General features: G+C 42.7%; 1 protein-coding gene across 5 annotated transcripts in view; it reads left to right on the top strand.

Annotated features, from left to right (window-relative positions):
- The window catches only part of PHC3 (polyhomeotic homolog 3), a 103,515-nt gene that overhangs the window by 56,874 nt on the left and 20,242 nt on the right, over positions 1–26,399 (top strand). For 3 of the 5 annotated variants that reach the window (XM_034780655.1, XM_034780656.1, XM_034780659.1), the window contains exons 7-11: positions 3,392–3,632; positions 10,106–10,980; positions 16,450–16,600; positions 18,763–19,016; positions 20,005–20,164. In XM_034780655.1, coding sequence (XP_034636546.1) covers positions 3,392–3,632; positions 10,106–10,980; positions 16,450–16,600; positions 18,763–19,016; positions 20,005–20,164 — 1,681 coding nt within the window. The remainder of the gene's footprint in view (positions 1–3,391; positions 3,633–10,105; positions 10,981–16,449; positions 16,601–18,762; positions 19,017–20,004; positions 20,165–26,399) is intronic. The other 2 variants (XM_034780658.1, XM_034780657.1) reach the window with 2 other exon arrangements.

Genomic DNA, 26,399 nt, shown 5'->3' with positions numbered 1-26,399 from the left:
TACCATGCGTGGTCCTGTATGACATCAGACCGTTGAGTCTTACGCACGGTACAAGTGGGATACACGCTTCAGTTCTCCCCCTTCCCCGTCCCTCTTCAAGGACCCCTCTCATGAGCCACTCCTTATGCAGGAGGTACAGACGCTCCTCGAGGCAGGGCCAGTAGAAGAGGTCCCTCGGGATCTAAGGGGGAAAGGGTTTTACTCCCGTTATTTTCTTATTCCCAAAGCAAAGGGGGGTGTCTTTGACCCACTTTAGACCTGCGCGGACTCAACAAATTCTTAGTCAAGGTCTGCTTCCGCATGGTCTCCCTAGGCACTATTATTCCGTCCCTGGATCCGGGGATTTGGTATGCTGCTGTCGACATAAAAGGTGTGTACTTTCATGTCGCTATTCATCCCACTCACCAGCGGTTCCTGCGGTTCACCATAACCCAGCACCATTACCAGTTTACCTTTCTATCCTTCGGCCTGGCGGCAGCCCCCCACATGTTCACAAAATGCATGTCAGTAGTGGCAGCCTTTCTATGAAAAAGGAGAATTGGAGTATACCCGTACCTAGACGACTGGCTTCTCGCGGGTCGGTCTGAGGAGGAAGTCCGTTCCCATGTGGCGGGTGGCTCTGGACGTATTCCACAGGCTAGGCCTTCTAGTCAACATGCCCAAGTCTTCCTTGATACCTACGCAAACGCTGGAGTTCATTGGTGCAGTCCTGGATTCGTACAGGCACGAGCGAGCCTCCCAGAATCCAGATTTCTGGCCATCCAGCGTGCCATAGACTCAATGCTGAGGTTCCCCACAACCATGCCGGATGCTGCCTGCACCTCCTAGGACACATGGTGGCGTGTACCCACATAGTCAAACACACTCGTCTGCTGCTCAGGACTTTGCAATTGTGGCTAGCCTGGTCATATCTACTTTGTAGTGACAATCCCTGCCCAGGTGATGGACTCCCTGCGTTGGTGGCTCAACCAGCAGGTAGTTTGCGAGGGGATCCCCTTCGCCGCACTGCAGCCCACACTGACGCTGGTAACAGACGCGTCAGACCTCAGCTGGGGAGTGCACTTGGGGGACCTACGGACACAAGGCTTGTGGGCCAAGGATGAAATATTGCTCCACATCAATGTGAAGGAGCTCAGGGTGGTTCGCCTAGCCTGCCAAACCTTTCACGTTGCTTTAGAAGGTCACAGCATGGCAGTTCCGACAGACAACACTACCGCCATGTTCTACATAAACAAGCAGGGTGGAGCCCGATCCTCTCCCCTTCTCCTATGGGACTTTTGTATAGCCCGCTCAGTATACCTCGTAGCATCATACCTCCCGGGGGAGCGGAACGAGCTGGTGGACCACCTCAGCAGGTCGTACCGCATGCACAAATGGTCGATGCGACCAGATGTCTTGCAGTCGATCTTCCAGAAGTGGGGATTTCCCCAAATGGACCTCTTTGCCACCAGGGACAACAGTCAATGCCCGCAGTTTTGCTCTTTCCAAAACCACAGTCCGGGCTCGGTCGCAGATGCCTTTGCGATCCCTTGGAGCAGGAGTCTGAAGTATGCCTTTCCACCGCTTCCGCTCATCCACAGAGTTCTTCTCAAAGTACGCAGAGACAAGGCAGTGATGATTCTCATCGCCCCAGGTTGGCCCCGCCAACATTGGTTTACGACTTTGCTGAAGCTGTCAATAGCCGACCTGATTGCCCTGCCCCTGCACCAAGATCTCATCACGCAGGACCGCGGGCGCCTTCCCTACCCGAACCTGCAGTCTCTGCATCTCATGGCATGGAAACTCTGTGGTTGAACACGATGGAGAGCCAGTGCTCTCTTCAGGTGTGACAAATTCTCCTCGGCAGTAGGAAACCTTCCACTAGGACAACATACCTCCCTAAGTGGAAGAGGTTCTCCTGCTGGTGTGAACCAAAGCATATACAGCTGCTTCAGGCCTCCATTCCAGTTATCCTGGAATACCTGCTGCACCTTAAACATCAAGGTCTCGCTCCCTCCTCAATTAGAGTGCATCTGGCTGCCATTTCGGCGTTCCACCCAGGGGAGTCGGGGCATTCTGTGTTTTCCAACCCCATGGTTGCCCGGTTACTCAAGGGGCTGGAGAGGGTGTTTCCCTACTCACGCCCTCTGGTCCCTCCCTGGAACCTTAACCTGGTTCTGACCAACCTCATGGGACCCCCTTTCGAGCCCCTAGCCTCTTGCTCTTTCACTCATCTCCTGGAAGGTGGCATTTTTGGTGGCCATTACGTCCACAAGGAGGGTGTCCGAGTTGAGGGCCCTCACCTTGGAGCCCCCTTCTATAGTTTTTTATAAGGACAAAGTGCAACTTAGGCCACACTCTAAATTCCTCCCTAAAGTAGTCTCGCAATTTCATATGGGACAGGACATTTGTTTGCCAGTGTTCTTTCCCAAACCACACACAGACCCGAGTCACCGTAGCCTACATACTCTGGATGTCCATAGGGCCCTGGCATTCTATCTGGAGCGAACTAGACCTTTCCCAAGTCGACACAGTTGTTCGTTGCCATTGCGGAGAGAATGAAAGGACTCCCTGTCTCGGCGCAGCGGATATCGTCATGGATTGTAGATTGCATCCGCACATGCTATGAACTCACCAAGGTGCCGTCCCCGGTGATCACGGCTCACTCAACTAGGGCTCAAGCATCCTCAGCAGCTTTCCTGGCACAGGTTCCACTCCAGGAGATCTGCAAAGCAGCCACCTGGTCGACGGTGCACACATTCACAGCCCACTACGCAGTCCATCAACAGGCCAGAGAGGAGTCGGCAGGGCTGTGCTTCAATCAATTGTTCCATGACTCCTACCTTCCTCCTATGGTAAGCTTGTGAGTCACCTAATGTGTAATGGACGTGAACAATCACTCGAAGAAGAAAAAACAGTTGCCTACCTTTTCGTAACTGTTCTTCAAGATGTGTTGTTCACGTCCATTACACTTCCCACCCTCCTTCCCCTCTGTCGGAGTCTCCGGCAAGAACGAACCGAAGAGGGGTTGGGTTGGCAGGGATATATATGCACCAGCATGAGGCGCCACTCTGGCGGGGCTCCCCTGCCGGCCCGACGAGAGCCGCTAAGAGGAAAAGTTTCCGACGTCCGTGCACGCGGCGCACGCACATCTAATGTGTAATGGACGTAAACAACACCTCTCGAAGAACAACAATTACGAAACGGTAGGTAACCTTTTTTTTTACTTGAAATTATGGGATTTGTAAAATACCTTGATACTAACTTGTGTAGTTTTTTTTTTTTTTTTTTTTTACAGATCTCTTGGTATCATTTGATGAAATGCATCATATAAAGTCAATAATTATTATTGTCTTTGTCTTTAATGTATTAGATTTCTATCTATACTTTTCATATTTGGTTCTTTTCTCAGGTTCAGAACTTAACATTGCGCAGTCAGAAGTTGGGCGTATTGTGTAGTTCACAGAATGGCCCACCAAAGAACAGTAGTCAAGCTCAGTCATTGGCTCTATGTACTAATAAAACCGTAACTGGTACCAAGGCCAGCCAACCGGATTCTCCAGACAGCAACAGAAAAGGAGAGAGCCCAACGTCTGAATGTCGAAGTACATCTGTCACACGGACATCAAGTATACATCAGTTAATAGCACCAGGTGCGATGAATCTTTAGCTTTAAAAAGGTTGTTAAAGTTTATCCTGTAATTTATAGCCCACAAACAAGTTTCTAATGCCTCAAATATTCATTGAATGTTTGAGGTCTTAAATCATTTGGAAATAAATAATTATTTTCAGTGGTGCTTAAAATATTTGTATCTTAGAATTCTCTATGCCTTCACAGAGAAGGGCAGGAGAGAGAGAGAAAAGAATTAAAAAAGGAGTGTGTGTGTGTGTGTGTGTGTGTGTGTGTGTGTGTGTTCAGAGTGGTGGTAGTTATGATATTTCTGTTGCATTAGCACCCAAACGCCCAGTCATGATCAGGACACCGTTGTGCTCAACAGTGCATAAACTTCATAGGTAGACCTCTCCCTGCCTTAGGCCTTGTCTACACTACGAGAGTAGTTCGAATTTACTTGCATCGAATTTTTGGAATCGATATTGCAAAGTCGAACGTCTGTGTCCACACTAAGGACAGCAATTCGACTTTGTGAGTCCACACTAACGGTGAAAGCGTCGACATTCGAAGCGGTGCACTGTGGTCAGCTATCCCACAGTTCCCGCAGTCCCCTCTGCCCATTGGAATTCTGGGTGTAGCCGGCAATGCCTTCTGGGTAACAAAATGTGTCGAGGGTGCTTTTGGGTAACTGTCGTCATCCGTCCATCACTCCCGCCCTCCCTCCCTGAAAGCGCCGGCGGGAAATCAGTTCGCGCACTTTTCCAGTCATTGACAGCGCGGATGCCACAGCACTGCGAGCATGGAGCACGCTGCGACCATCGCTGCAGTTGTGGCCGCTCTCAACGCCTCGCAGCTTATCATACACCTTTCCCTGAGGCAGATGCAGAAAAGTCAGGCGAGGAGGCTACGGCACCGCGGTGATGTCCTGAAGTCTGAGAGTAGCACAGACCTCTCAGAAAGCAGGGGACCCAGCGCCGAGGACATCACGATGGCAATGGGTCATGTTGATGCCGTGGAACGGCGATTCTGGGCACGGGAAACAAGCACTGAGTGGTGGGACCGCATAGTGCTGCAGGTCTGGGATGAATCCCAGTGGCTGCAAAACTTTCGCATGCGGAAGGGAACTTTCCTGGAACTTTGTGAGTTGCTGTCCCCTGCCCTGAAGCGCAATGACACCCGGTTGCGAGCTGCACTGAGTGTACAGAAGCGAGTGGCCATAGCCCTCTGGAAGCTTGCAACGCCAGACAGCTACCGGTCAGTCGCGAACCAGTTTGGGGTGGGCAAATCTACCGTGGGGGTTGTTGTGATGCAAGTAGCCAAGGCAATCGTTGATGTACTGCTGCCAAAGGTAGTGACCCTGGGAAACGTGGAGGCGATCATAGATGGCTTCGCAGCGATGGGATTCCCAAACTGCGGTGGGGCCATAGATGGAACTCACATCCCTATCCTGGCACCGGACCACCAGGCCACCCAGTACATTAACCGAAAGGGCTATTTTTCCATGGTGCTGCAAGCACTGGTGGACCACAGGGGACGTTTTACCAACATCTACGTGGGATGGCCGGGCAAGGTTCATGACGCTCGTGTTTTCAGGAACTCTGGTCTGTTTAGATGGCTGCAACAAGGTATTTACTTCCCGGACCACAAAATAACTGTTGGGGATGTGGAGATGCCTATAGTCATCCTCGGGGACCCAGCCTACCCGCTAATGTCCTGGCTCATGAAGCCCTATACTGGCGCCCTGGACACTGAAAAAGAACTCTTCAACTACCGGCTGAGCAAGTGCAGAATGGTGGTGGAGTGTGCTTTTGGCCGTCTCAAGGGGAGATGGAGAAGCTTACTGACTCGCTGTGGTCTCAGCGAAACCAATATCCCCATTGTTATAGCAGCTTGCTGTGTGCTCCACAATCTCTGTGAGAGCAAGGGGGAGACCTTTATGGCGGGGTGGGAGGTTGATGAAAATAGCCTGGCTGCTGATTACGCTCAGCCAGACAGCCGGGTGATTAGAAGAGACCTGCGGGAAGCGCTGTGCATCCGGGAGGCTTTGAAAGCAAAGTTCCTGAGTGAGCAGGGTAACCTGTGACTTTTAAGTTTGTGTACAGAGAAGCTGAACCTGCCCCCGTTTCTTTACCCAGTTAATGTTGACTATCCTACCCAGTTACATACCCCCTTCACCCCCTTCCAACACACGTTTCGAAATAAAAATAGTTCTACTTTGTTAATGCACACCGTTTTCTTTAATACTGTTTTCGCGGGAATTTTTTAAAACTGGGACGCAGACTGTGGTGCGGAGCGGGTGTAGTGTAGTGACGCGAATGAAGCTTCTAAACTCAAGGATTGACGGGCTCCGCTGCGGTGGGATGGTTGTTTCAACGGAGCCTGTCACCCCTCCTGATCGGGACTGTGTGTATGGGGGGGCTATGTGACTTTGTGGCAGGGGGAGGACGGTTACAGATCCCCTGCTGCGTGGCTCTGTGATCCTGCATAAGGACCGCCGCTTAAGATCTGTAACTGCCCTCCCCCGCCACAAAGTCACAGAGCAACCCACCCCCCACCACATAACATGAAAACAACCTCCCAGACTAACCAGGGTAACTAGTCACTGCATCACTGCACTGTGTATGTGCCCTGCTGCTGTGCCTGCCCCCGCCTATGTACCCTGCCAAAGGTGACTGTCCTGTCCAATTACCAACCCCCTTTCCCCTCCTCCTCCAAAAGAACATGATTGAAACAGTAGTTAACATGAACGTATTTTTTATTATCAACTACACATGGAACTGGGAGGTGAAACTTGGACGGGGGCTTGTGTCAGGCGGGAATGAAAGAACTTTTCAAGTTTTGGGGAATGAGAGCCTTCTGCTACTAGAGCTCTCTGCAGGGGTGGAGTGAGAGTTAGCAGGGACTCTGCCGCCTCTCCTTCTTTGCACTTTGGGTGAGGTGGGTATGGGACTTGGTGGCGGGGGAGGGCGGTTAGAGATGGACTGCAGCGGGGCTCTGTCCTCCTGCCTCCGTTCCTGCAGAACATCCACAAGGCGCCGGAGCGTGTCTGTTTGCTCCCTCAGTAGTCCAAGCAGCGTTTGAGTCGCCTGCTGGTCTTCCTGCCGCCACCTCTCCTCCCGATCCATGTTTGCTTGCTGCATTTGGGTCAATTTCTCCCGCCACTGGGTCTGCTGTGCTGCCTGGGCTTGGGAACAGGCCATAAGTTCAGAGAACATGTCCTCCCGTGTCCTCTTCTTCCTATGCCTAATCTTCGCTAGCCTCTGGGAGTGTGATGCCAGGCTAGGTTGTGAGACAGTCACAGATGTGGCTGTGGGAATGGGAAAAAGGGAGTGAATTCCTCAGAAAGATAAATGTAGTTGTGAACAAAGAACATAGTCTTTCTCTGTGAACAGGACCATGCACAGCACCTATCACATGCGCACTCAGCACAAGGTCGAATTCTCGGCCTTCGCATTCAGTGCCTGGGGTCTTCCACAGCACATTTGAGAAGCGGGGCAGCACAACGGAATTTCTGTTGCAGGCAGACATGGTAAGCCGTAGACTTGTGGCAGTTTAAAACTTTTATATTACCACTGGCCTCATTTCACATTTAAAGCAATGTCATTCCCTGCTGCCAGCAATCCGGCAAGCGGGAACTCTGCCCCTGTCCCACCCCCTCGCGGCTGTCCCCAGGAACGATCCCTTTCGGCAGCCCCTCTCCCGCCTCCACCGCGTGGCTGCAAACCAGCGGTTACAGTTCTGTAAAGGAACGAGCAAGCAGTCCCAACACTAACATTCCCCTACCTAATTCAAAGCAGGTCACCATGGGCGACATCACCCTGATGAGGATCTCTGACAGCGAGAGAGAGAGAATGCTCCGGGAAAGCCTCCAAAGACCAGGGCCGTATGCCGCCCTGCTGTGCAGAGCAATGATTCCCGAGTACTTGATAGTCTCGTGGCGCGGCAACGTGTCGTACTTCGGAGGACCCAATAAGGCCGCTCTCCCCAGGAACCTCATGCAACGGCTTTCCAATTACCTCCAGGAGAGCTTCATCGAGATGTCCCGGGAGGATTACTGCTCTATCCCTGCACATATAGACCGCATTTTACTCTAGCTGCAGTAGCAGGGACTAAACAGTAGAGCGGCTTGGGCAGGACAATCACGGAAAACCGGACATTGCTAGATTTTTTTTCAAAACTTGCACTGCCCATGACTGAACCGTTAAGTGCCTAGGGCAAAGTAATCATGAACAACCCATTCTTTTAATTGTTAATATTCCTGTTCTGTTAAAAATAAATGTTTAGATGTTTACAACACTTACTGGCTGATCCTTCCCCAGATTCTGTGTCCGGGGTAACGGCTGGGGACGCTTCGTAGGGGATCTCTGTAAGGGTGATGAAGAGATCCTGGCTGTCGGGGAAATCAGCGTTGTGAGCGCTGCCGACTGCCTCGCCCTCCTCATCTCCTTCCTCATCTTCCCCGTCCGCTAACATGTTCGAGGAACCGGCCGTGGACAATATCCCATCCTCAGAGTCCACGGTCAGTGGTGGGGTAGTGGTGGCGGCCGCACCGAGGATGGAATGCAGTGCCTCATAGAAACGGGATGTCTGGGGATGGGATCCGGAGCGTCCGTTTGCCTCTTTGGTCTTCTGGTAGCCTTGTCTCAGCTCCTTGATTTTCACGCGGCACTGCGTTGCATCCCGGCTGTATCCTCTCTCTGACATGTCTTTTGAGATCTTCTCATAGATCTTTGCATTCCGTTTCTTGGAGCGCAGCTCAGAAAGCACGGACTCATCGCCCCACACAGCGATGAGATCCAATACTTCCCGATCAGTCCATGCTGGGGCCCTCTTTCTATTCACAGACTGCACGGCCATCACTGCTGGAGAGCTCTGCATCGTTGCCAGTGCTGCTGTGATCGCCACGATGTCCAGACAGGAAATGAAATTCAAACTGGCCAGACAGGAAAAGGAATTCAAATTCAAATTTTCCCGGGGCTTTTCCTGTGTGGCTGGTCAGAGCATCCGAGCTCGTACTGCTGTCCAGAGCGTCAACAGAGTGGTGCACTGTGGGATAGCTCCCGGAGCTATTAGCGTCGATTTCCATCCACACCTAGCCTAATTCGACATGGCCATGTCGAATTTAGCGCTACTCCCCTCGTCGGGGAGGAGTACAGAAGTCGAATTAAAGAGACCTCTATGTCGAACTAAATAGCATCGCAGTGTGGACGGGTGCAGGGTTAATTCGATGTAATGGCGCTAACTTCGACATAAACACCTAGTGTAGACCAGGCCTTAGAGAGTTTATAATCTAGTTTACAAGAAGTCAAGAAAATGAGTGTGACAAACAAAAGGAAAAAAAGGGAGCTAGAGGATGAGATTAACCAAGCTAAAACTATGCACTTAGGTTGGCTATTGCATAATTTAATAATTCCTGCTGGTTCAAAGAGTAGAAATTTTGCCATGGTAAGTGGGCTGAGTAGGGCTGGTGAGCCAGATCTGCTTAATTTCAGGCTTCTCGAGAGAGAGAGAGAGCTGCAAGGCAGACAGCTCTTGAATTTTTGACTCCCATTGTTGTCAATCAGGAAAGTAATCCATCCCCTACTTTTAAAAAAAAAATAGCTATCAAATGATGATTATTTTTCAAATGAAAGAGAAAATAGGTAGGGCTGGGAAGAGGGATGGAGAAAAGGAAGAGTATGCCCCAGAGGAAAATCTGAGGCATTTCAATTTCCCATTATAGGCAGTTATGACAAGGAGTCACTGGCTCCTTTGGGAGAAAGGGGAGTACATCTCTGAAAATGAGACCACTTTTTAGGTTCCTAATTATTTATTAGTTGCATAACTTTAGGCACTTAGTTTTTATAGGTTTAATCTAAATGTTCTAATTAAAAATTTTCTGAGCCCATTATTTTTAAAAAATATATTTTTAAATTTCACTGCCGACATAAAATTAGAAATTTTCATCCAGCCTTATTGACTCTAAAGTACTTACCTCTTTTATATTATAACTATTTTAAAGCAGGCAAATGCCGTTCTTTTCAAAGTTGAGGGTAGTATTTTTTTAACTAAAAGTCTTATTAACAAAAAGAACAGGAGTACTTGTGGCACCTTAGAGAGGTGCCACAAGTACTCCTGTTCTTTTTGTGGATACAGACTAACACGGCTGCTACTCTGAAACCAGTCTTATTAACAGTAGTCTTAGAACTGGTGGCAGACAGATAGCTGTCTTTCTCTAGAAGCATTTGTGTATCTAAAACAAGCATGTTTTGTTTAATTGTTCAATGCTGTATTTCACTTTGGAATTTACCAAAATAAATGCATTCCATTCATGTGTTATATTTGAGACACTGTATATGGTTGAAGAGGGTATTTTCTAAGGCATTTCTAAGTTGTGCTCGTCTGAAAGGCTTGGTCAAGTTCTGTGCTGACTTTAGTCATCTGATGTGAAAATTTTCCTCATTTAAACATTTATTGTAATGTTCTTTGAACTTAAGTAAACAAATACTAATTGTCATTTTTTCCCCCTCACAGCTTCATATTCTGCAATTCAACCTCATTCTCTAATAAAACATCAGCAGATACCTCTTCATTCACCACCTCCAAAGATTTCCCATCATCAGCTGATATTACAACAGCAGCAAGTTCAGCCAATCACACTTCAGACTCCTCTTAATCAGGAACCACCTCCATCACAACACTATGTTCCACTCCAAAGCCATGGTCTTCCTCCAGTTTCCAATAGTGTCCAGTCACAACATTGCTCACCTGTTCACATCCATCCTCCTCCTTTAACAATATCTCCTACTCCATCATCGTCAGCCCAGCAGTCAGTAGTGGTGTCTCCTACACCTGCTCCCTCACCTAGTCAGTCGCCCTCCATAATAATTCATCCACAAGCACTTATTCAGTCGCAACCACATCCTCTTATGCCATCAGCTCTACAGTCGGAGCAGAGCCCACAGCAGCCCACTACTAGTCAAGTACGACCAGTAGCACAACAGCTTAATCTTCCATCCCATCTTACAGTTCCACCTTCCCCAGTAGTACACATTGGACCAGTAGATCAGACGAACTTGATGTCCCCAGGCCAGCAGACAGTGTCTCCAACACCACACCAGCAATATCCAACCTTACAGTCCATGCCACTCCCAATTGCAACCCCTCCACAGCTGTCGACATCTCCAACCCAGATTCAACAACTGCCCTTGCAGTCTGTGCAATCTTTACAAATGCAGCCTGAAATTCTATCCCAGGGCCAGGTTTTGGTGCAAAATACTTTGGTTTCTGAGGAGCAGCTTCCTGCTGCAGAAGCTTTGGTCCAGCTGCCATTTCAGACTCTTCCGCCACCACAGACTGTTGCAGTAAACCTTCAAGTACAACCATCGGTACCTGTTGAAACCCCTGTGGTAAGCCCTCAGAAATTTTCTTTTTGGTTTTGATATTTAACTAAAAGAGAAAAACCCTTTCTCCAACAACATTCTATTACGACCGTAGATGACACAAATCTCTTGTGTGTGTAAGGAAAGAAGAATCTGGTCTCAAAATCATTTACAGGTTTGGTAAAACTGGCATTGCTGCATGGCATCTGAACAAAGTGATGTGTTGAAAAGCTGGCTCCCAGTCTGACACTCATTTTATTGCTGGATAAGCAAGTAATATTACTATCTTTGCAGAACTGACTTTTCCATTTTGAAACTGTATCCTTTGAAGAAAATGTTTTGTTGTTCTTCAAAACCAAGTGAAAATTGAGTGAAAGTCCAGGAATACGAGCCAAATGCCATACAGCCTTTTGGGACATATTCTCCATCCTACCACAAATTCCACTTGAGTGCATTTGAAGGAGGTGGAGAGACACCGAGAACTGCACAGGACCAGCTGTAACTTACACCACTGACATAGTATCAGGGGATAGCCGTGTTAGTCTGTATCTAAAAAACAACAAGGAGTCTGGTGGCACCTTAAAGACTAACAGATTTATTTTGGGCGTAAGCTTTCGTGGGTAAAAACCTCACTTCTTCAAATGCATAGAGTGAAAGTTACAGATGCGGGCATTATATACTGACACATGGAGAGCAGGGAGTTACTTCGCAAGTGGAGAACCAGTGTTGACAAGGCCAAGTCCCTCAGGGAATCAGTAGCTCCACCATACCCGTGGAATGTCATTAACATAATCCCTTCTTCCCCTTATGCGGGGGTGAGGAACAGTTGGTGCAAGAGCTGCCTCCACCAGGTTTATGCCAGTGGAAGGTTCCCCTCTGGACTATGAATATTGGCCCTCTATATTAAATACAGTGCAATTTTAAATATTCAAATAGATTTGTCTAATCAAGGCTTTGGGAATTTTCAGGGAACATAAGAGGAAGTTATGGGTAACTGAATTTTGGATAGTTCAGTTGATAGTGTAACTGAAAAGCTGTCCACCAAGAGAGATTTAGGGAATGTTTATGCCCCCTTTGTGTTTACAGCCACTGCCCTAACCAAGTAGTTCTTTGCTAGTCTTAGCTCTTATTATTTTTTAGTTGCTGTTTTCAGTTGTGGCTCACTCATTTTGACCTTGATTCAGCAAAGCACTTAAGAATGTGCTTAACAGTAGGCATGAGTAGTCCCATTGAAGACAGTGGAATTACTCACATGTTTAAAGATAAGACCATGCTTAAGTGTTTTGCTGGATTAGAGCCTTTGTCATCTGGTTTTCCTGATGTGCGCCTACTTGACAGCTTCTATTGCTATCATAATTAAAACACTTGCTCATTCACTCACTCACTATCCACCCATGCATTTCCATTGATTTTTCACTCATTCACACCTACAAAATATTCTTTTTCATTCAGGCATCTTTTCTTATTTATTCATAAATACATTTATTTCTTCACACACTATATGTTCTTTGTGGTGTTACATGTGTCCATCTATTAAATATTGAGAGGGTGGTGTTGTGTTTCAAACTGGTATCCTTAGAAATATTAAACAGGTGAGGATTTACACCAAAAAGAGCATCAAAGGTGAAAAACTAAGAATGGAAGTCAAGTCAAACATCTATGTTTACCAGTACACATAAGGAAAATAAATAAGCCCTCTATGCTCATATAATGGTGGAGGAGGGAAGATAATTTAGAGAAGGTTTATTAGATAAATAATGTTGCTAAGCTTATTTAGACTTGAAACAAATGGTGAAAATACATAAGGGAAACACTGTGACAATCTTCATTACCTTTTAAATATTATGTGTAAGAGAGGCAGAGTTATAAATCACTGTTCAGCCAGCCAGCCAGCTGGGAACATCCCCAATGAGCTTGTGAAAAATATTTGACTTGAACCAGAATTGTGTTTAATTTCTTTGGATTGTACAAGATTAGATTTCAATATACATAACAAAATAAGATGTCCCACCTCTGTCCCCGCCCCAGCTTCCTATTCTCTGACCAGCTGTTTTTCAGTAGGCGTCTCTTGTATCCATCACAGCTTGAGTTCTAATGGCCCAGCAATTTAACTGTATCTGTTCCAAAGTACATTTCCAAAGAGGATTAGTGCTACTGTAATTAGGGCTGTCAAGCGATTTTAAAGAATTAATCGCGCTGTTAAACAATAATAGAATACCATTTATTTAAATATTTTTGGATGTTTTCTATATTTTCAAATATATTCATTTCAGTCACAACACCGAATACAAAGTGTACAGTGCTCACTTTATACTTATTTTTATTACAAATATTTGCACTGTAAAAAACAAAAGAAATAGTATTTTTCGGTTCACATAATACAAGTACTGTAGTGCAATCTCTTTATCGTGAAAGTTGAACTTACAAATGTAGAATTATGTACCAAAAAAAACTCCATTCAAAAATAAAACAATGTAAAACTTTAGAGCCTACAAGTCCACTCAGTCCCACTTCAGCCAATTGCTCAGACAAACAAGTTTAGTTACAATTTGCTGCCCGCTTCTTGTTTACAATGTCACCTGAAAGTGAGAACAGGTATTGGCATGTCACTTTTGTAGCAGGAGTCGCAAGATATTTACGTGCCAGATGTGCTAAAGATTCATATGTCCTTTGATGCTTCAGCCATCATTCTAGAGGACATGCGTCCATGCTGATGACAGGTTCTGCTCAATAACGAAAAAAATCTACATTTGTAAGTTACACTTTCACGAGAAAGAGATTCCACTACAGTACTTGTATGAGGTGAATTGAAAAATATTATTTCTTTTGTTTATCATTTTTACAGTGCAAATATTTGAAATAAAAATAATATAAAGTGAGCACTATACACTTTGTTTCCTGTGTTTGTAATAGAAATCAATATATTTATTTGAAAATGTAGAAAAACATCCAAAAATATTTAATAAATGTCAATTGGTGTTCTATTGTTTAACAGTCCAATTAATCGTGATTAATTTTTTTGAGTTAATGGCGTGAGTTAACTACGATTAATCGACAATCCTAACTGTAATGTGAACAAGATTATGTATTATTTGCTTCTAATCTTTTATTCTGATATATTCAGACATGTATTATTTATACCATGGACTTTGTCTAAATTCTTTCCCTCTTCCCTGCCCACAAATATTTGGAAACTATATGCATTTTTCTTACAGACCTTTTATGTGGAAAAGGACTATTATCTGTCTGTATGACCGTGCTTAATATTCCTGAAACCAGAACGGGGGCATCAGACTCCTTCCATGGGGAGGGCTGAATTCTATTTTTAATTTATAATCTGTGGGCCAGAGTATACGTTTAGGACTGTATACTGCCATCAGTGGAACTCCTTGATGTGAATGGAAGGTTTGCACAAAGAGCAAGTGTAGAATATGACCTTTATATATAGCACTAAACTTTTAGGACTGAGGAGGGCCACCAATTATCATTATTTATTATGTATTCAGTATTATGTATTCAGGACTACCAGTGTTCCTTCCTTTTTGTTTCTCTATCTTCTCTATCCTCCTGTTTGTTTGTTTGTTTGTTTTGTTCTTTCTCTCTTCTCCATCCTCAACTCAGTTTCTCTTTCTTCCTTCTGGATTTTCATCTCTGCTGCAACTCTCAATTCTACCCTCATGATCTTCACTCTCACCATCTACTAAAATGATCAGTTGTGAAATAGCTAATACTGACATTTAAAGCATCATCATCATTAGGCTTTAGACATAACACCCCAGTGAGATTAATGGTGCAGGGGAATTTCAGAGGCTTTGTTTCAGGCTGTCACCCGACTGAGGAAAACACTACTGTAGTTATTGTTTCATATGCATTTGGAAGATAATGTTAATCCCAGTCCCCTGTTAGTTTAGGCAGGGACAAGGCCCGTGGATGGAAGCAAGGTGTCTCTTGACAGCTTGGCGTTGAACTCCCATATCTGCTGACTGTCAGTAAATCAGTAAATCACTTCAATTTACATTATAGTTTTGGAGAAAATCATTTATAACAACTTTAGCTGATAAACTTGGCATGTTCTCTTGAAATCCTTGTTTTGCTTACTGTAGTTTGCAACTGTATGAGAAGGAAAGCACTCTGGTGTTTGCACATAACTTTAGAGATCTTGTACATTAAAGACTCCAAACTGAAGTGATTCTTGCTCTCAGTTCAGAAATACTAATTGTAAAATATAATTTCCCCTATGAACATGAAGCCTTTTTTATGGGATACTTTGAATCTCTGTATGTTTAATGAAAAAGTATAATTTGTAAACTCTACCTAAAATTGTATCCAAAAAAATGACATTAAAAGAATATTAAGTTTGCAAAGTCAAATACTCAAAAGTTAGAAAATGGCAGAATTAAGGTTGCCTGTGCCACCTTTAATTTGACCCCCTTGTGTGATAGTCTTTAATGGAATGATCTCACATTTTTCCCATAGGACCCCGCCTTTTCTATGCATCCTGAATGCCAGCAGGGAGAGCATTGTGAGCACAGGAGAGATAGTTATCCTGCTCTCTGTTCTTGTGCCCGGTGCCCCAACAGCTGGGAGGAGAAATTGATGGGAAGGTCTCACTCAGACGCTGCAGACCCAGGATGGAGCATGCTCAGTACAGACAGAATCTTCAGAGAATTTAGCTGCCTAACTCTAACAAATCTCCACTGGTCATGTGCGAACTGCAATTTTCAGAGGTTTATAACTTGACCAAATTTGGGTGGATTTTCATGAGGATGGTAAAAGTCATGTCCCTCATTCCTGGGTGACCTTGCCTCCAAATTTCAAGTACTTCTGGTCCAAAGCGTGGGGTTGCTAGAACTTCTCAATGAAACAGTTGTAAGATTTTCTTTTAACATGGGCAAAACATTGCATTTTCCCTTAAACTCATTCTGAGAAATAGGTGAACAGTGTTTGCTGAAAGTTTCCAAAAACATTCGGTCTGAGGCAGACACGCCTGGCACATTAAATTTCAGCTGAAACAATTAGTTTGGCAAAGTTATAAACAAATGAAAATAGGGATCTTATAATGTAAAGTGTTGCGACTTCAATCCATGTCCTCTTTACTGAGATTGCCATTCTGTTTTATTGCTTAAATCTAGTGGTAATCTTTAAATATAAATAATAAAACATGGAAGACTAGAGAGATTAGAGATGGGGAGAGTCAGTTAAGTTCTCGGGACCACCTGTCTGAAGAGAATGGTACACATGTCTTAGAATTTGGCTCATATTACAAATGCTGTGGTTTTGTTCTCATTATTACTATGTCATCAGAATCCAATCATGGCTAGATGGGGCTGAGGGGTGTCTGTAGTGTGGAAAAATTGAATTATATTATTAACAGGTGATAATATGTTTTTAAAAATCAATTGGCAACTTGTTTGTCAAGATTACGTTCATGTATCTGTTTTGGGGTGTTATGGTAGAATGGAAATCTTTCTTAAAGCAATGATCTGTTCAATGCAGATTTACCAAGTGGAGAACATGTGTGAGGAAGAGATGCCAGAGGAGTCTGAATGCGTCCGTATGGTTAGAACCCCTACCCCACCAACCTTGTCTCCACCAGTCATAACCTTAGGGAATGGCGAGGAGCTTGCTTCAGAGGCGCCGTTGTCAGGTGAGCGCAAATGCAGAGACTGGTGGAATTAGGTCAGCTTTTCTGCCTGAATCTCTTTCTGATCAGATACTTTTCCTAGCTTGAAATGTTTAAAGCAAAAGTATGTGACTTTCACTTGTTTTTATGGTTTAATGGGATAGTTCTCCAAGTTAATGAAGCTTCATGAAATATACTAGAAAGCAGGATGGTAGAATGATGTATTCAGTTATAAAGAAATGTATGAACAATTATTTAATATTAAGAAAGCTATTTATATAGTGAGAATACGTTTTTTTATTAATTTTAATTGATTTTTATATTAAAAACCAAGATAAACGACTTGCAGCTTGTATATCATTTGACCTCTTGGACACAAGGTCTTTGTGGCAGTGACTCTGCTTCCATATGTGCTTGTATAGCACCTAGCAAATGGAACATCTATCTTGATTGGGGCCCACAGGCACTACCACAATTAATTAATAACAGTAGCAATCTTCGTTGGTTTGTGAACTGCCCCCAAAACACTGCAGCCCTGATCATACAAGCTGATCTTCTTACAGGATCAAGGTCTCTAGTTGGAAAATGCTATATGGATATCAGCTGCATTGTAATTATTCCAGTTCACTTCATTTTTTGGTAGGCCATGAGAATGGCGTATTGTGAGACAAAAGCAACCAGTAAATAATTTATTTAGTTTAATTATAGAGAATTTACTTTGTCTGTTGCACTAGGGCCTGATCCTGCAGCTAGATGAGTACTCCTATGAGGTGCTGAGTACCCTCAATTCCTTTCTAAATCAGAGAGAGTTCAGAGCATTTTGAACACCACAGGAGGTGCTCAGCACGTTGTAGGATCAGGTCCTGGAATAGAACAGGGAGAAAAAGGCATAAGAAAGTCTCTTCCCTCAGATAGCAAGACCGGATTTATTTATTGCATTCACATGCCAGGAGAGAATGCTGATTGATATCAGGATCAGTTACTGTATATACTCAGTCAAAAGTAAATACTAGCCAACATCAGGTACAAGTATACTTTACTCCGATCTTATCCCAGGCCTTCATTTGTTTTGATGAGAAACTTTAGAGCAAACACTTTTATTCCAAATACAGAGTAAATTAAAAATCCAAATATATATCACACATTTACAATTCTGTTTAACATCAAGTTATTCTACTATTTTAATTAAGTCCTCTTAAGAGATTTGTATCAGTCCAATCAGCTTCTTGGGCTGGAAAGATTAGAGGAAGTATCTGGCAAGGGAACCATTACCCCTCTGCATTTATAAGGGAGTTAGGAAGTGAGGGTGACAACAAGTAAAGAGGGACCAGGCATGGAAGGACAAAGGAAACAGCAATATACTTGTGGTTTTTCAGTTTAAGGCATACCTTGTTGGTTTTGAGTTAGTTTGGGGGTTTTTTATATAAAATAAGAGATAAGAAGTGAATATTCTTGATGCACTGTAACAAATAATTAACCTGCTGAGATGAAGATTAGAATAATAATAGTGGATTTATTTATATACCATAAGCATGCATGACATCTTACACAGCCACTAAGAGACACAGACCAACATTTTCAAATCTGGGTGCCTACAGTTGGGCTCCTGTATCCATATTTAGGCACCTAAATAGAAGTGGCCTGACTTTCTAATGTGTTTATGAATTTGCAGCTCAGGGGGAACAGGGTTTGCTCACCACCACTGGAAATCAGGCCATTTCTATTGAAGTGCTTTAATATGGTTTTAGGAGCCCAGCTTTAGACGCCCAAGTTTTAAATGTTGGTCTCTGTTCTTGCCTTGTGGATTTACAATCTAGATGGATGGCTAAGGGCTATATGATACACATATTTGAAAAATGTTTGTTGCGGACAAGGGTGAGTATAGCTAGGAGATACTGAGCAAAGGGAAATTTAGGTTGAATCTCAGGAAAAATGTCCTAATAGTACAGGCTATTAGGATAACTTTCCTTTCCTTGGAAGACTGTTCCACGGAAAGTAAAGTTGTCCTATCATTGGTATAATTTAAAGTTTTTATAATATAAACTATAGGAGAAAAAAATCTTCATTGACAAGACCATGAATGCAGTAATGTAGGTGTTTTCCATCTCTGCTTTCTATAACTCTGTGAAAATATCTGGACACAGTGATTAAAAGTATAATATATTATTTTTAATTATTTTTTCCAGAACAAGTGGGACTTCCTGCAATGGCATCATCAGTCAGTGCCTCAGTAATTAAATCTCCATCAGACCCTTCACATGCCTCTATTCCACCACCACCTCTTTTGCTTCCAGCAGCTGCCACAAGGAGTAACATCACATCAATGCCTAATAGCATCCCTAGCCTAGAAAACAGACCTCCACAGGCTATCGTTAAACCACAGATCTTGACCCATGTTATTGAGGGCTTTGTGATTCAGGAGGGTTTAGAGCCATTTCCTGTAAGTGTAAAAGTTAAAAGCTATTAACATATGTTTTAAAAGGCAAACAAATCTGGTTTAGTTATTTGTGGCTATTATGTAGTTAAGTTCTTTATATTCTGAATAACTTTTTAGAATTTTGGGATTGACCTTCTTTTCCTTCTGTTTTATAGCCAATTTGTTACAGCATATTTTATATATGCATATGTTATATGCATATTTACATGTATTACAGCATATGTGAATCGGGTTTATCTTAAGTGTATAGTTCAGATTCATGCTGCTTTTTTCATCCGGGTGTATAATTGAATGGCAGGTTACTAGTTTTTAATAGAACCATAGCAGAGAATTTTTCTGGACGGGGGGAGGGAAAGGGCTATTAAAAAGTATATGTTTTTTTTTTTGTGAGGAGATGTGTATAGTGAGATGAAATTGTTTTAGTATTATTGTTTCTAATATTTAGTTTTACTTTTATCCATCTTATAGAAAAATTACTCAGTGTAGATATCTGAGATGGTGCTCTGCATCTACTATGACTTTGGTGTTAAGATGTGTTGGACAAACTTTGATCCCATTGAAGTCACTGACAAAACACTGACAGGAGTTGGCCCTGTAAGAGCAGATTGTTGCTAACCAATGGAAACTTTTAAAGCCAGAAATGGCCAGTTCCAGACTACTGGGTCTGTAGTTTTGAAAAGTGTGATGTTTTCTGCATTGCTAATCACTTTACTGGATAACTTTCATGCTCTCATTCACCTTCCTCATCTCCCTTTGCTTACTATAGTGTCTTCCTGTGTTAAGTCTAGTTTTGATTGTAAGATCTGAAGGGCAGGAATCTATCATTTTATTTGTCTATAAAATGATGTGTGCATGTTTGGCTCTATTTATCATAACAATAAACAGGATAAAGAATGCAAACACTGTTGTAGTGGCACAGCTACAAGTGCTAAATACCATGTGCCATTTTTTCTAATTGTTGTTTCATACTGCTCTGCTTTTATTATAACAGGTAAGTCGTTCATCTCTACTGGTTGAGCAACCTGCAAAAAAAAGGCTCCTAATCGAGGGTCAGGTCATGAGTGTCATGTGTGTTGAGTCAGAGCTGCAGAACAATACAAAACATGCAGAGAACTCCTCAGACACAGAGATAGAGGACATAATTACTGAAGGTTTGTAGATTTAATTTAATACACATTACTCCAGTCAATGCTATGGCACAGACTGTGTAGTCTGTACATCTGGACTGTTTCTCTATCTTAGATCCTTTAGACACTATATCTAGTGTTGATATTTGAAATTATTTTTGAACAGTTATAGCCAAACACAGATTATAATGGTGTTCAGTATGGATGCACACTGTTTTATAAAAACTATGCCATTGACTTACCTAAGTAGTGTAGTATAGCATAGCTTGGGCTAGCACGGTTCTCAAAAAAGAAACCATGCTGACAATAGGTCCATTGCAAAACAGTTACAGACAATTTTGTTAGAACCCTGGTTATCAAACATTTTTTTAATATGGATATTTTACTACTATGGTTCACAGATTCAAAGGCCAGACGGGACCACTGTGGTCATCTAATCTGACCTTCATAACACAAGCCATAAAACTTCAACAAAATAACCGCTATTTGAATTAGAGCATATCTTTTAGAAAAACATTCTCCATCGCTGGCAAATTTTAAATCAAGACTGAATCTACTACAGCCCTGGTTAAATTACTCTGATGATTAATAACCCTCACTGTTAAAAATTGCTGCCTTATTTCTGGTCTGAATTTGTATAGCTTCAACTTCCCACCACTGGATCCTGTTACACCTATGTCTGCTACACTGAGGATCCCATTATCAAATATTTGTTGCCCATGGTAGGTACTTGTAGCCTGTGATTAAGTCAGCCTTGAGCCTTCTCTTTGTTAGATTCCAGGTGTTCAGTCTATTTAGTTTATCACTGAGGCATGTTTTCCAATCCTTTAACCAATCTTGTCGCTCTTCTCTGAACCCTCTCCAATTTATCAACATTCTGTCTTCAAGCCTTAGTATGGATAGCATCATAGATGATAGAGAGAGAAGAGATTTAGACCTCCTAGTCCAGGCGCCAGTCAATGGTGTATTATTCTCTGCCTTGCATTTTCTAATATATTTTCAGTCTAATTTTAAAGTCCCAAATTCCATCATCTCCTCTTGGGGTCTCTTCCACAGTCTAATACAGCTGACGCTGTCAGGAAGTTGTTTTTGGTACTCAGCCTATGATTTTCTTAATTTTCCAGCTCAGCTTCTAGTTTATACCTCCTTGTACCTTAATTCCTTTCTGTCCTTCAATATCCGTATATTGCTACCTTGTCCTCTCCTCTGCCCCAAATGAGTTGTTAGTTAGCCAAGCTGTACATATTTTTCTAATCTTTCCTCATAAGGGCGTCAGAGACCTCTATAGCAATTAGAATTGTTCATATCTGTGGTTCTCCCACTAGTGAAACCTATATAGAAGTGATGGGAAAACATATTGTATTTATAGTATACCTCAATGTCAAACAAGCTCAAAATTCAACTTATTTAATTATTAACTTCTGGAACATTGTTTTTACTATCATGGTTTGCCACTGCTTAAGAGAGGAGAATTGCAGGTGTTTGGGGAGGAAAAAAGCATAGTGTTTCTAACAGTTCTGAAGCTAAGAGGAATATTTGTTGATGGTGATATCATAATAGAAAATTTAATCACTACTGGATTTTTATTTAAAGCTGAGATTCAGGTTACAGCTCAAATGATATTTGGGGCCAGATGCCTTGAGAATTTACATCCAATTTGAACCTCGTCTTAGTAGTTCATTTCAGTAACACAGTGGAACAGACACACATTGATAACTTATTTATCTTGGAAACACTTTATTGAAATGAGATATAGTAGTTTGCAGTCCTATTGCAAGTCAAAACACATGAGATGGTATCTACAAATTAAATACAAAATTTATTCTAAGCTTCCAGTTCAGGGTTTTCTGACTTGTTTTAGTTTGAGAGATCACAATTGCTGATATGGCTCATAAAAGTCCTCCAAAACCTTTTTGCATTTTTCAAGGACAGCCTTAACTTAGTAATTTCCTGATGTTTGAGGACTTCACTTTGAAACCTTAACATTCTTTTAATGCTGTTTTTTAAATTACATTTCCTACATATTTTAAAAATAAAAATTAAAAAACACAGAAATTTCACCATGTTCAGCTATTTGGTAGTCATCAATGGAACATTCTGTACTCTATAATGTGTACAACCAATGAGATTTGAGCCCCTGGCCTTTCTGTATCATATGTAGGCAAGATTCTTCAGAGTCCTGTCTTTTTCCCTGAGAAAGTGACTTAACTCCTTGGCTTGCATGTTGCTTAACCTTTGAGGGATATGGAGTATGGTAAAGGAAAAGATGATAACTGACAGAATATTTTACAAAAGCTTTTGGAAATATCTATCATTGTTTTATTGTCTTCATAATTGTGAATGGTGCCGATGTCTCTCAGTGAGAGCTGCATTTTACTGATTCTTCCGGTAGGAAGTACAGTCTCATGACATGGACAGCATAAGAGAGGCAGGAGGCTTTCAAAGTTGTTGTATATGTGGTAAGTTCTGTTACTTTTGACTTTTTTTGTTAATTTAACAATACTGTATACAATACCCTTCTAGACAAATAAGTGACAAAACTTACCTTGCAACAGCTTTGTAAATCTCCTACCTCATGTTTGTGTGGAGAGCTCTACTTCTTGATTTATATTAAGCTATTAGACTATCAAGATGGCAATTACCTGACTCCTTGGTAATTACCGGTACTAATTTTTTACTTCATGTGAGATATTTTTAAAATATTCATGACTTTTACTTTCTTTTGATGTATGCTTTAGCGTGTTTGCAGTTTCTGTGGAGTAATTTGCAAGTCATCTTAAATTTGGTAGTTACACTGAATACTGTCTGTTTCATTTTTCACAGGACTCTCTCTAGGGTTCTTTGTGTACTAACAATAAGTAAGGCTAAGATTTTGTCATGGATATTTTTAGTAAAAGGTCACGGGCAAAAGAGAAAAATTCATGGAAGCCATGACTTGTCTGTGATTTTACGAAAAATATCTGGGACAAAATGGGGATCTGCGGGTCCCCATCTTGCCTGAAGCAGGGCAGCTGTGCAGGGGCTAGGAGCCTCCTGCAGCAGCTGGGGGCTGTGGGATATACCTGCCACCTGCAGCTCCAGGGGTCCCCCGCTGCCTGTGGGGACCAGGAGCTGCGGGGTACCCGCACCGCTTGCAGCTCCAGGGGCTTGCTGCAGCCGGGAGCTCAAGGGTTCCCCTTGCAGCTGGGAGCTCTGGGTTCCCCCCACCGCCTGCCAGAGCTGTGGGGGTGGCAGGGGTACCCCACAACTCCCAGTCCACGGGAAGTGGGGGACTCTTCAGCTCCCGGCCGCTGAAGTCACGGAGGTTGCTGGAAGTCATGGATTCCGTGACTAAATCTTAGCCTTAACAATAACATTTGTTCCTGAGCAGATGTCAAGCAGACGGTTTACAGACGCCTCCCAGTTACGCAAACATGACTTTCGCAAATCCACACTTACGGAAAAAGTTCAATAAACTAGAAATAGTTTTGGGGTTTTTTTGGAGGGGGAGCGGGGGGTTTGCGTAATGGTCGGGTATATGTTTCCGACGTACACAAAATTTGAGTTACGCAAGGTGTTCCGGAACGGAACACTTGCGTAAGTCGGGGAGCATCTGTATCTGTTTTACAGCACTGTTCAAACATTTGCATTGTTGTTTACCATTTGTAGTTTCATTTTTGACAGTTGGTTATTGTATCGTAAACATTCTGCAGTTATTCGGTTGATGAGCCAGGAAACGTTTACACAGCATTGAGAGCCATTCACAAACACCAAGATCAAATAATTTAATCCCTTTTCCCATCATTCAACAGCTAAGATGTGGGTAAAAAGAAGTGCTTCATATGCAAAAGAACAGTTTCTTTTTTACCCATTTTCCCAGCAGTCGTCGTCTTTTTGCAGGGAGCGTGTAGATTGAATTGTATCAGTATATTCCTTTTTCCTATAGGAAGAGAGATTGATTTTAAGGGTACATTTGCGTGGTTTTCATTACTTCAATTGCAAAGTTGATGAGATCTGATGCATTTTGCAGTTTTTAAGCAGATGAGATTGAGTTCCTTTCTCCATTGTTACTGCAGTTGTAATACTGTATGGGTTTATAAAACTGGTACATAACATGGTAATATTTTCATTCTTAAGATGAGTTTAGCTTTAATAATATATTAGGATCCTGGGACTTCAACGTTCCCCCCCCACATTAATCTATTCAGCATTGTTTGATTTCTTCTTGTTGAAGTAGTGCTTTCCAGTTTGCTATCCTATTGACAATGCAGCAGGGTGTTGGGCATGATTCTTGATGAGTAAATATAACCGAGTCAGAATATCAGAAGTTCAGATTCCTGATCTTTATGTTAAACTACCATACCAGAGTCTTTATTAGCTAGTATTCGAGTTCCATGAACAGTCTAGAACCAAAAAAATAGCAACCATGGTTGCAAACTAAGTGGAAATGTTGTGTCGCTAAATATGAATGAAAAGAGCAAGAAGTAAGATGTAGTCAGTGAATTGCCTGATTTGGGGGGAAAATAGCTAAATGCTGGGGCGGACGACCCAGAAACTAAAACAACCCCTCCCCCCTTTATATGTTCACTTGCATTTTAAAATGAATTTGTTTTGAACATGCTTGCACCTGTTTTGTAAGCTGTTGAGCTTTACTCACATGAATGCATGCAGAATATAAATGCTAAATTTGGTCTCCTGATCATTAGCACCAGTAGTGCTATATTTCAATAATTGTGCATGAGGATAATTTGTCTGAGGGCAGAGGTCAGACTGGAAGGGAGTGGGGGAAAAAAGCTGGTGGTACTCTTTCCGGCTCCACCCATGTAAGATGCTGCTCACAGTACATTGTGCAGATGTTCAAAATATGACCGGGCATGCCATCTGTGCTTCTTGGTCTTGGCTCCTCTTCAGTGGGACTTGGAAACACCCATTTGCACAACACATGATCTACTGTGCTTCTCAGGCTTATTTTCCCCTCAATAAGGCTTGTGTCCCCTGCTGGGCTTCCTGAGCTTGGCTCCCCCTTTAGGGGCTCAGAGGCCCTGCTGTGCTCCCCTTCGGTTGGAAGTGGGAAGAAGGTACACCAAAATAAACTGTCAACGTAGATTGTTCAGTTCTCCATAATATGATCAGCCCCTCTCCTTTCTTACATGCTCTGAAGTTAACGACAATGTGACATTTAGAATATTTTCACTGGCATCCAAGTTAGCATCCATTGAGATGAATGGGGCAGATCGCACCTCTAAAAGCAGTTTCCATTGCTGCAAAAGCAGGCAGATGTCACTGCATCATTAGGTATGTCTGCACTACAAGGGCTACAGCTGCAGCAGCACTATAGTGTAGACACTTGCTACAGCAATGGAAGGGATTTTTTCATCACTTATGTAAGCCTAGCCCCTTAAGAGGCAGTAGCTAGGTCGACCTAGCAATGTCTAAAGCATGACAGGTCCTCATCTTTGGAATTAGCTTCCCTCCTGGTTCCAGCAGAACCTGGATTTGTTAACTTTCCAGGCACGATTTAAAGTTTGATTTCTCTTATAATATTTTGGGGAGTTAAGTTTCCTAGGTGAGAGGGCTGGAAGCTGAAGGATAATTTCTGTGGGTTATATGATATGGTTAGGTACAATGCCTTAAGTTTTCTTGTGTGTCAGTAAATTGGAAAATTTGCTGTTGAAATTAATCAAAGTATAGTACTGGAAAATGTTTAAATTTTCAGCGTCTCTGACCAGTCCCTTTGTAACTAGGACCATGCATTCACATATAATTATATCACTGAGTGTGGTGATCAGTGTGCATTAATAACTATGGTGATAAAATATGTGAAGTAATATTATTATTAAAACAGTAAATGAAGTATATTTTATATAAGATGGGAACACTGCTTAATACAGGAGAGAACAGGATTTCCCGAACCACTTGTCAGAGCACAAAGACAATCAAATGAGCTGACAAAGATTTGGTCACATATGTCACTACATTATGCAATCTGAAAAGGAAAAATAAGCTAAACATAGGCAATACATCTTACAGTAGCCTAATATTTCTAGGAATCCTGGCTTGGGCATGGCCTGTAGGGCTTAAAAAGGAAAATACCTTAATAATATTAATTCCCTGTAGGCTTATTCTCTTCTTAAATTGCTATCTGTTCTATAGATTAGATTCAGTGCTTCAGTGGCTTCCTCAATCCTCCACCTATTATAAGAGTTATTCTCATCCATTCGGGGAAGAGAAATAGTACTATGTAATGATGTGACATATTACAGCTAAGCGACAGAGCTTG

The sequence above is a fragment of the Trachemys scripta genome, chromosome 9 (genome assembly GCF_013100865.1).
Source record: "Trachemys scripta elegans isolate TJP31775 chromosome 9, CAS_Tse_1.0, whole genome shotgun sequence".
Lineage (NCBI taxonomy): Eukaryota > Metazoa > Chordata > Testudines > Emydidae > Trachemys > Trachemys scripta.
This window is presented reverse-complemented; position numbering and strand designations above follow the sequence as displayed.